The sequence below is a fragment of the Dermochelys coriacea genome, chromosome 9 (assembly GCF_009764565.3).
Source record: "Dermochelys coriacea isolate rDerCor1 chromosome 9, rDerCor1.pri.v4, whole genome shotgun sequence".
NCBI lineage: Eukaryota > Metazoa > Chordata > Testudines > Dermochelyidae > Dermochelys > Dermochelys coriacea.
The window spans coordinates 7,085,643-7,095,370 of record NC_050076.1 but is presented as its reverse complement, the minus strand read 5'-3'; the positions used below and the strand labels follow the sequence as shown (position 1 = coordinate 7,095,370).

General features: G+C 54.9%; 1 protein-coding gene across 1 annotated transcript; it reads left to right on the top strand.

Moving 5' to 3' along the window:
* Positions 1-254: 254 nt before the first annotated feature.
* Positions 255-9,728, top strand: NPPC (natriuretic peptide C). The gene is made up of 3 exons (XM_038416326.2): positions 255-475; positions 2,287-2,591; positions 7,022-9,728. Exons 1-2 carry the CDS (start codon positions 383-385, stop codon positions 2,569-2,571), a joined length of 378 nt encoding a protein of 125 aa, XP_038272254.1. The 5' UTR covers positions 255-382; the 3' UTR covers positions 2,572-2,591; positions 7,022-9,728.

Sequence of the window (9,728 nt, the reverse complement as noted above, 5' to 3'; positions counted from 1 at the left end):
CCAAGGGATCTGAGCCCCCAGGATCCCAATGGAAAGGGCTGCGGGAGGGAGGGAGGGAGAGTTACTTTCTGAAAGGCCAATTCTGCCCGAAAAACCGAGCCCCCCCCCCCCATGTGTCATTTGTTCCTGCCAAGGGAGACCGAGCCGAGATTCCTGCTATTGTTTAGCAGGGGGCTGGATTGGACCTGGCTGCGCCGATGACATCACCGGGCAGGTTGGGTTATAAATGAATGAAGGAGAAGCCCCGAGCGCCAGCTCCGCACTTGCGAGGAGGCAGCCGGGACCGACTCGCAGCGCGGAACTTTGGCCCGGGTTTTGCGGTGACTCCCTCTCCCAGCGGGGCCGCGGCGACCTCCGAGCCCCCCGGGCCCTGCCCCCCAGGATGCGGATCTCACACTTCCTGGCTTGCGGACTTTCACTGGCTCTGCTGTCTGTCAGGCTGGAGGCGAGACCGGCGGCTCAGCCCCAGCAGAAGGTAAGCGGGGGGCTGCTCCGGGCAGGGACGGGACAGGGGCCCCGCCTCCCCACCGCGCTGCGGGGGGATCCCGCGGAGGGAGAGGCGAGGAGTTAGGGGAACTTTGACAACGGGGGAGGGGGTGGCTCCTTTGCCCCCTTAGCCCTGCTTGGTGCTTCTCCGCTGCTAGGGCCTCTGGGTAAGGAGGGGGCAGATCTCCCCCATCCCAGCCCCGCATCCCCAGCCGCCCCCCTCCCCATCCCGCTGCAGCCTCCCACTCTCTGGAGCTCCCCCCCGTAACCCTTTTGGCGCTGCTGGGTCTCCCTGCGTGTCCCCCGGGCAAGGAGCCCCGGGCTCTGGGACATCGGCGGTGGCAGGGCTGAACTCTGCTTTCCAGCCCCCTGGTGCTGAGGGACAGGGGGCTGGGCGCGGAGCCGCCCCTCCCTGAGCCGCGAGTCCCCCGTTTTGAGCCCTGACCCGCGGGGTGTCACTGTCCAGCCGCCGGGCCGGGGTTGTCGGGGGCGGGCGGCAGGTGCAGAACGGGGCCCGCGGTGCAGATTGCAGGAGGCAGCAGCAGCCTGCAGGGGGCTGGGACCCGACGGGGCGGGACTCGGGCGCAAGGGAAAAGCTCGGGGAGGGGGCACCGGCTCCAGCTGCACCAACCTGCGGATGGGCGGGGAGATGCCCGAGAAAACCGGGCTCCCGGGGAGCGCGCAAGCCGGCGGGGGGCCCCACCGAGTCCCCTAGCGCCGCGTTTCCCGGCTCTGGGAACTGGGGGGGGGTCCCTGGGGCTGGAATCGGGGCCGGGTTGGGCTCGGGGGGTTGGAACCGGGGCCGTGGGGCTCGGGGCGGGCTCGGGGGGTTGGAACCGGGGCGGGCGCGGGGGTTGGAACCGAGGGGCTCAGGGGTTGGAATCGGGGCCGGAATCTGGGCCGTGGGGCTCGGGACGGGTTCGGGGGGTTGGAATCGGGGCCGGGTTGGGCTCAGGGCGTTGGAACCGGGGCTCGGGGGGTTGGAACCGGGAGGCTCGGGGGGGGCTCTGGGGAGAGGTTGGAACCGGGGCCGTGGGGCTCGGGGGGTTGGAACCGGGGGGCTCGGGGGGGGGCTCTGGGGAGGGGTTGGAACCGGGGCTCGGGGGGTTGGAACCGGGGCTCGGGGGGTTGGAACCGGGGGGCTCGGGGGGGGCTCTGGGGAGAGGTTGGAACCGGGGCCGTGGGGCTCGGGGGGTTGGAACCGGGGCTCGGGGGGTTGGAACCGGGGGGCTCGGGGGGGGGCTCTGGGGAGAGGTTGGAACCGGGGCCGTGGGGCTCGGGGGGTTGGAACCGGGGCTCTGGGGGGGGTTGGAACCGGGGGGTTCGGGGGGGGCTCTGGGGAGAGGTTGGAACCGGGGCCGTGGGGCTCGGGGGGTTGGAACCGGGGGGCTCGGGGGGGGCTCTGGGGAGGGGTTGGAACCGGGGCCGTGGGGCTCGGGGGGTTGGAACCGGGGCTCGGGGGGTTGGAACCGGGGGGCTCGGGGGGGGGCTCTGGGGAGAGGTTGGAACCGGGGCCGTGGGGCTCGGGGGGTTGGAACCGGGGCTCTGGGGGGGGGTTGGAACCGGGGGGTTCGGGGGGGGGCTCTGGGGAGAGGTTGGAACCGGGGCCGTGGGGCTCGGGGGGTTGGAACCGGGGGGTTCGGGGGGGGCTCTGGGGAGAGGTTGGAACCGGGGCCGTGGGGCTCGGGGGGTTGGAACCGGGGGGCTCGGGACGGGCTCTGGGGGGGGGGCTTGGAACCGGGGCTCGGGGGGGGTCTGTGCTGCTTTCACGGCATCCTGCCCCTGCGCTCTGCCCTGCAGCCCCCCCGGAGCACGCCGGGACACGAGCTGACGGAGAGCCCGGCCGCGGGCCGCGAGCGAGGGGAGACGGCGGGCGGCGGAGGCGGCGGCCGCGGCCGGGGCTCGGACTCGCGGCTGCTGCGGGAGCTGCGCGTGGACACCAAGTCCCGGGCCGCCTGGGCCCGGCTGCTGCGCGACTACCCCGGCACGCGGCGGCACAAGGGCGTCAGCAAGAAGGGCCTGTCCAAGGGCTGCTTCGGCCTCAAGCTGGACCGGATCGGCTCCATGAGCGGCCTGGGCTGCTAGAGCGGCGACCCCTGGCGGCGGTGAGTGCCCCCTGCAGCCGCGCCCCCGTGCACCTGCCACGCGCGGGGGCGCGGGGTCCCTGCAGCCCCCCGGGCCCTCTGGGGCTCGCTGCCTCCCCGCCCCATAGCCTCTGACTGCCCCAGTCCCGACCCCCCTGACTGTCTGCCCCGCCCTGGGCCGGCCAAAGCCACCAGACCAAGACTGGTTTCAGAGTAGCAGCCCTGTTAGTCTGTATTCGCAAAAAAGAAAAGGAGGACTTGTGGCACCTTAGAGACCAACAAATTTATTTGAGCAGAAGCTTTCGTGAGCTACAGCTCACTTCATCGGATGCATTCAGTGGAAATCGGATGAAGTGAGCTGTAGCTCAGGAAAGCTTATGCTCAAATAAATTTGTTAGTCTCTAAGGTGCACAAGTACTCCTTTTCTTTTTTTCAGACCAAGACTGGCTCAGACCAAGGGTCCAGCCAGACCAGTGACCTGGCTCTTACGGGCCAGATGCTTCAGAGGGAATGCAGAGATCAGAGCCCTGGAGTGAGGCAGTCCCACCTTCTGGCCCTCAGAGGTGTAGGGACACCCCAGAGCACTGAATCCTCTGGGAAGGGCTTCAGGCCTGGACCCTTTATCAATACAGGGAGTGTCTCTCCCATGGCAGAAATGGAGCCACCGCTGGGGCAGGGTGGTGGGAACCAGCAGGATGCACAATGGGGCAGGGTAAAATAAGGCCCAGAGGCCACACAGCGGATTGCAGTCACCCTTATATTCAGTAGGGATGAGCAGGCTAGGGAAACTCCAGATTCCAGTGTGTGATGCCTGGGTTTGATCTGGCAAGGCCAGTAGGATCAAGCTACAGCCTCATCTGCTTGGAACTATTAAAGGTGTTTGCCATACACCCATCCCCATAGCATCCGTGCTCGTCTCTGCAGGCAGCCCCCTCTCTCTAAGGTCCGAGCATGGCTGGGGGGCACGTTACACAATTCAGTTGGGTTCACCTGAACTACTGGTCTCTGCAGAGAAGCAAAAAAATAAGAGCTGAGACGACAAACTAGAAAATAGCTGGGAGAGTAAAAACACTTTTTTTCAATTTGTACAGAATGCCCCCACCCCCACCCCAAAACGTGCCAGGGATCAAAGTCCCAGATTGAAGACCAGGCTGCTCAAAGGGCAGCTTAGCTGAAGTCCTGCCTCTTTGACACCTTAGTATGAGTCAAGATGTGACTGTTCAACTGTACACGTTCCCTTCTTTGCCTGTTCTAGTGTGTTTTTTAGCGCCCATCATAGTGGCATCTAGACGCTTGGAACTATGAGCATGTTAGGGAGACCGAGTTCGCCTACAGTCGCACGACAGTAGTGCTTGAGGCTGGGGCTGCTGCATGCAGCTGTCTTTTTAAGAAGGGTATTGCCCGGTCTGCCCAATTTCTTGTTCTTCTTTTAGGTGTGTTGCCTACCTCCAGCTTAATGCTCCTGGGCATTCACTTACCATCACTGCCACTGGGTGGTTGGGGGTGCTATGGGGCTGGGTGCCGTTGTAATGAGCGCAGAGTCATACCGTGGTTAGGACATGCCTTTCCAGCGCCAACCCTCCGTGGAGGTAAGCACAGGGTGCTCCCTCTTCTGGTGAGGCTGTTGATTTAATCTGTCCTGGGTGAGCCCAGACAGCAGAACATGGATTTTAGACAAGACTCTCTCTCTCTGTGTCCAAGAGGGAGGCAGCCTGAAGGCATGAAACGACATTTGTGCTGTCCCAGGTTTCTGATTCTGTGCTCCCTCTGGTATAACGCCATTGGCTTCCGTGGAATTACTCCTGCATAGTGGAGAGCAGACATTCATGTACTTGGCCATGTAGCTTAGGTGTGCTTGTCGATCCTTTTATTTTGGGGTGCGTGGGACTGTAATATATACTGATAAATTCCTCAGATTTCAAAGGACACCGGGTCCCAAATTTATGGGACTGGCCACTTTTCCATGCAACCTCCCCCAGATTTGGCTTGCACCTGTTTACTCCTAAATTGGAGGCAATGGGTAATTATAATTAGCACTGCTACTGTTCTAAAGATTTGGCACAAACTTGGAAGATTATATATACACACACATACATGCCTGCTAATCTACTGTATGTACAGTACATAGCAACAATGTCTATTGCTTGGAATCGCTGCACCTGCCCTGATTTAACAACCAAAATACTGCAGGGATGGTCCAGCCATGACAGTGTCTATCAGCGTTACTGCCACGGTTGGGTCCGCTGCTGTGGGATACGTTACTGTAGCTTTGTCAGGGTGTTCACAGCAGGCACCAGGGGGACTGTGCACTGTATAGATATAGATTCCCAAGGAGGGGATGCTGTCTGGCAGGACTGGTACTAATTGGACAGTTCATTAGTCTGTGAACTGTACAGATTAAGTCCTATGCCTGGTATTTGCTTATATGCCATGCCCTCTTGTAGTAAGAGCAGAAAATCAGAAGATGGTATTGATGCTTTACAATCCTAGAAAACTACACCGTATAATCCCCGCCCTCCCTTCAGCAACCTCACTGTGTGAGCTCTTAACCACATCTATGTATCAAAACCCTGCCATTGATAAATGCCTCCTAGACAGTTAAGTAGAGATTTCCCCAGGCTTCTTTTCTGTTTAAATTTGACCCTTGAGGAGTCCATGGAAACTAACAGAGTTCGCTTCTAAGTATAGCTGCAGAGTCACAGGTGTCTTGCATAAATGCCGTGTGCTCCATGAGCTCTGTGTAAGTTCCAAAGTTCGTCTCTTTCACCAGCAGAAGCTGATCCAATAAAAGACATTACTCACCCAGCGTGTGCTCCAAACAAAGGCCTAGGGGGCTCGGAAGCATAGCAAGATATTTTCTGTAGCTTAGGAGAGTGAATGATGCCTTGGCTGAAGGGTTTGCTCTACGCCATATTCCCATTCATTTATTTTGAAACATTCGTTTTACATTTATGAGTCTTCTCCAGTTCATTTACACAGCTCCTGAGAGATCCCTTTGCCAGCCCATCCTTTGTATTTGGTCAGGTATTAGACTGTGAAAAGTCTCCAGGCAAAGTTGTATTGTAAACATTTCCCAGGTCCGATGTGAAACAGAATTTTCACTTTCAAGCAATGACCACATTAATCAGCAATAACAGGACAGCCTTTGGGATACTAGTGGTTTCCTGACTGCTGGCTGACTGTGTGGGTATACTGTATGTTCCCTAAGCAGCCTCCGAGGGCTCTGATTCTGGCTCTGGTTCTTTAAGCAGGCAACGTGCAGGTACACTAAGCATTTGGGGTCACTCTTGTTTGCAATCCAAGCCACGAGTTATTTCTTTCTGCAGGGCCACAGGTGTGTCAGGCACTTTACACACAAACACAATAGGCTAAGTTCCTGCAATAATCTAGTTGGGCACAGATCCTCCTCTGGTCTAAATTGGCATAGTTCTCTTGAAATCAATGAAGCATGACCTATTTGCATCTGCTAAGGATCTGCCCCATAGGCCATGGCCGTTTGCAAAACAAGGCAAATGGAAGAATATAGAGATTCAGCCCTAACACAAGAAATCAGAGACACTCAATTTCAAACAGGCATTTTGAAGTCTGAACTTGAGCAGCCAGGTGTATATGTCTGTGTGTGCCTAAACATCAGACACCAGCGACTTTTATGCTTGCTAGTGGGTCCGCACATAAGAAACAGCAATAGGGTCTCGGCTCTTGTTGTCCCACCACCTGCTGTTGCCCGGAGAGTGATCTAAAGGGATTATCCAGGCAGGGAGCAGCCCAGATCAGGACTTGGGAAAGAAAACCCCATACCTGGAGCTCTGAAATGTACATTTGTACCAAATTCTTCCGAGAGAGAAAATTCTTTTATAGCTGCACATCAAGGGGCCTGCTCTGCTGCCCCAGCAGCACAGCCTGAGAACACAGGGCATGAGCCTGGCGACAAGACCCAGCAACATACCATGGGCCAGATCTCTGCCATAGGCCAGATCTATGCCACCAGCTCTGAGTGGTGGTGGGAGCTCTGTGCAGAGGCCTTCCTGTGCACACTGATTTAGCTGCTAGATGCAGCCCCTTAGGGTCTGTAAAGCTCTTTGCAGGTGGGAAGGACTAGCTCAGCACCAGGCACACAGCAACGCGGCTGTATAGATAACTGACAGCTCCAATCTGCAGGGCCTTGTACGGCTTTTCTTTTTGGAAAACTCCAACTGGAGTCAGCACAGCTGCTGGCAGCAACTCAGGATTCAGCCTTTAAGTGCTACCAGCAGGAAAGCTGGTGGGCAGCGCTAGGGCAGGCAGATGGCACGCTTGGGGCCTGATCCCGCCAATAGGGTAGCCCCTACTCCCATTGACTTCCCAATGCCAACATCGCTTGGGACTGTTATGGGGGGGGGCACTATGTGCTGATGGGAAGCTGTCCACAAAGGAAATACTAATGGGCATTTTCCTGTTCTTGTTTGTTTCAGGGCTTTGAATACATTTCCCCCCCCCATGGTCATGTCTGGCCACTCCCCAACCGACACCTAGAGGAGCAGAGAACACCGGAAATGGGACAGACGACGTGGTTGTGTTTTTCTTTTCGGTACGAGGAGTCATGGCACCAGCTGTTTCGGTTTTCTTATTTTTTTAAGATTAAAAAATTCTCTCTATCATATTCTATACAAACATCACCAGGACAAAGGACAGTGCTTTTCCAAAAGACTGATGAAGCCAGCTGTATAACATTGCTGTTTGAAAATCCATGTCATGCATAAATGTATTTATGTTGTAAAGCTATTTATATATTGTTTATAAAGAGATATTTATAAAAATTTTATTTATGTAACTAAATGAAAGGAGTCGAGCAGTGTAACTTTTTTTCCCCAAATAGTTGAAAAATGTGTATAAAAAGAAAGAAATATGTATCATTCCATGTGGCATTTTGTAACCTGTCTTCATTTATTGGATTTAGTCACATTTTTTAAAGTGCCAGATTAATTCATTTTAACAGCAGAGAAGCAATATATTCTTTTTAAGAGCGGAGAGCGAGCAAGTGATTTGCACTTTAGCCTTTGCCCCCTCATGCAGGGTGCTCAGTGAGGAAATAATTATGGCTCTGATCCTGAAATCATTTAATCAGGGCCCAATCCTGTTGTGAACTCTCAGCAGTATCATTCCCGTGCTTGGGTGCAGCTGCATTAACCTCTGAATTTGTGCAGGGCCCACCCTTGAGGAGTTTATCACAGAACTGGGGCCTCAGGCAACTTACGCAGGGGGCCAGATCCTGATCAATGTAAATCTGGAGTAAGTCCATCACTTTCGATTGATTTACTCTGGGTTTACACTGGGTAACAGAGCAGACTATGGCCTATTGATTTAAATAGGTATTTTGCCTCCCTATGGTCTGTAGGATGGAGCCCTTAGTTCATTAAATAATTTGATATACTCCATAGGCAGATAACAACTGAGTAAAGAGCAGGACCCAACACCCACTGAAACGGATGGAAAGCCTGAAATGGGCTTTGGATCAGGCCCATTAGTATTAGTGGGAAAAAGACCCTGGGTGCTGGGTGGTCACTGTTATTCTAAAATCAAGTTGATTATTAAGTGGCTTGTTGATATTCCCTTTCTCGAGCAGATTTGTTTCACTGTGCTTAAGACAACAAGCAGACAGACTAATACACGGAGTGCAGCCTGCTAAGGATTCATGACACAGGTGTTGCTACAACTTCTTGCTCTGTAAAGTGCATGAAATTCTAGAGCATTAGAATGACTCTGAGCTTTAAAGAAAATATAAAGAGGACCAAAAAAACCCCAAGCATAGATCCTCCAGAGAAGTTCCTTGGCCTCAATCTTCAAAGAAGCTTTAGAGAGGAGCAGCAGGTTCACAGCCATGAGTTTCAGCCAGGCCCAGTGACTGCTCTGACCCAGGTAGTAATGGACCATGGGCAAAAAGAGGGTCAGCAGACTCAGAGCTATGGAGACCTACAGGCAGAGCGATCCCTCTCCTCAGCCACAGTTTGGCCGGGGGTCACAGAGACCCACAGACAGGGTGATGCCTTTCCTTGTCAGCAGTCAGAGAACTATGGAAACCTACAGCCAGACCCCTCACTGTAGAAAACAGCTGGCTTGTTGATCTGCTAAGCTTGGAGGATTTTGCCTGTACATGTGACAGCTCAGTCAGCAGGATACCAATGATCCACGGGACACTTCTGACTTTGTAAGAGCAAACAGCAACCACGTACCCAACAAGAAGATAGTCAGCATCTGTCCTAAGACAGAGTCTGGCTGGAGGGGGAACATCTGTGTCTGAAAGCCCTTCTAAGACATTGCTGATTGGGAACCACCACAACCGCATAGCAACCTCACCATAGAGTTTTCTGTGTAATCACAAATTTGCTGCTATGTTACCTGCATCTCTGCCTTTGTAGACTACATCCAGGTACTGCAGCTCCCAATGTACAGTCTGCAGCCCCTGTGGCTTTCCAGGAAAGAGGGGACCTGCCCAATGCCCTCCTAAGAGACTCCCTGTTAGAGGAGGATATATTAAACCATACTTCTCACACCAAGACAGCAAATCCCAGGGAAAGCAAGGAACGAACCTGTTAACAGAATGAAGCCCCACTCAGAGTACCAGGGAAGGACAGGGTGATAGACCAGGATGGATGGTGGTACTCATCCATTCCAGGAACAGGCTTACTGTGTGTGAAGCTAAAATAGAGACTGTCCAATAGCAGGGCCCTGGCTGGGAATGGGATACGGTTCCCTTGCACCGTTAGGTTATTGCTTCAAATCTAGGGACTAAAATGGCACCACCTGATAGCTGTTGGGTGGCCTTCCATGAAATGAGCTGGTGGACTTCAGCCAACATCCCAGCAGACAGGAGGTTCGCAGCACAAAATCCGTTACCCCAACTGGAACTCACAGACCCTACTGTTTGCTGCCTCAGCAGAGAGGCCCAGGGTTAAGTGCACCTGGGAGACTGGAGTCCCCTCTCCCGCAAAGCCATGGCTCCTTCAGAATGGGGCATGAAGCATGCCCTGCTGGGGGTGTGGCACACCCGCTACTGCCCAGGCTGTACATGTTCATAGATTCATAGATACTAAGGTCAGAAGGGACCATTCTGATCATCTAGACTGACCTCCTGCACAACGCAGGCCACAGAATCTCACTCACCCACTCCTGCGAAAAACC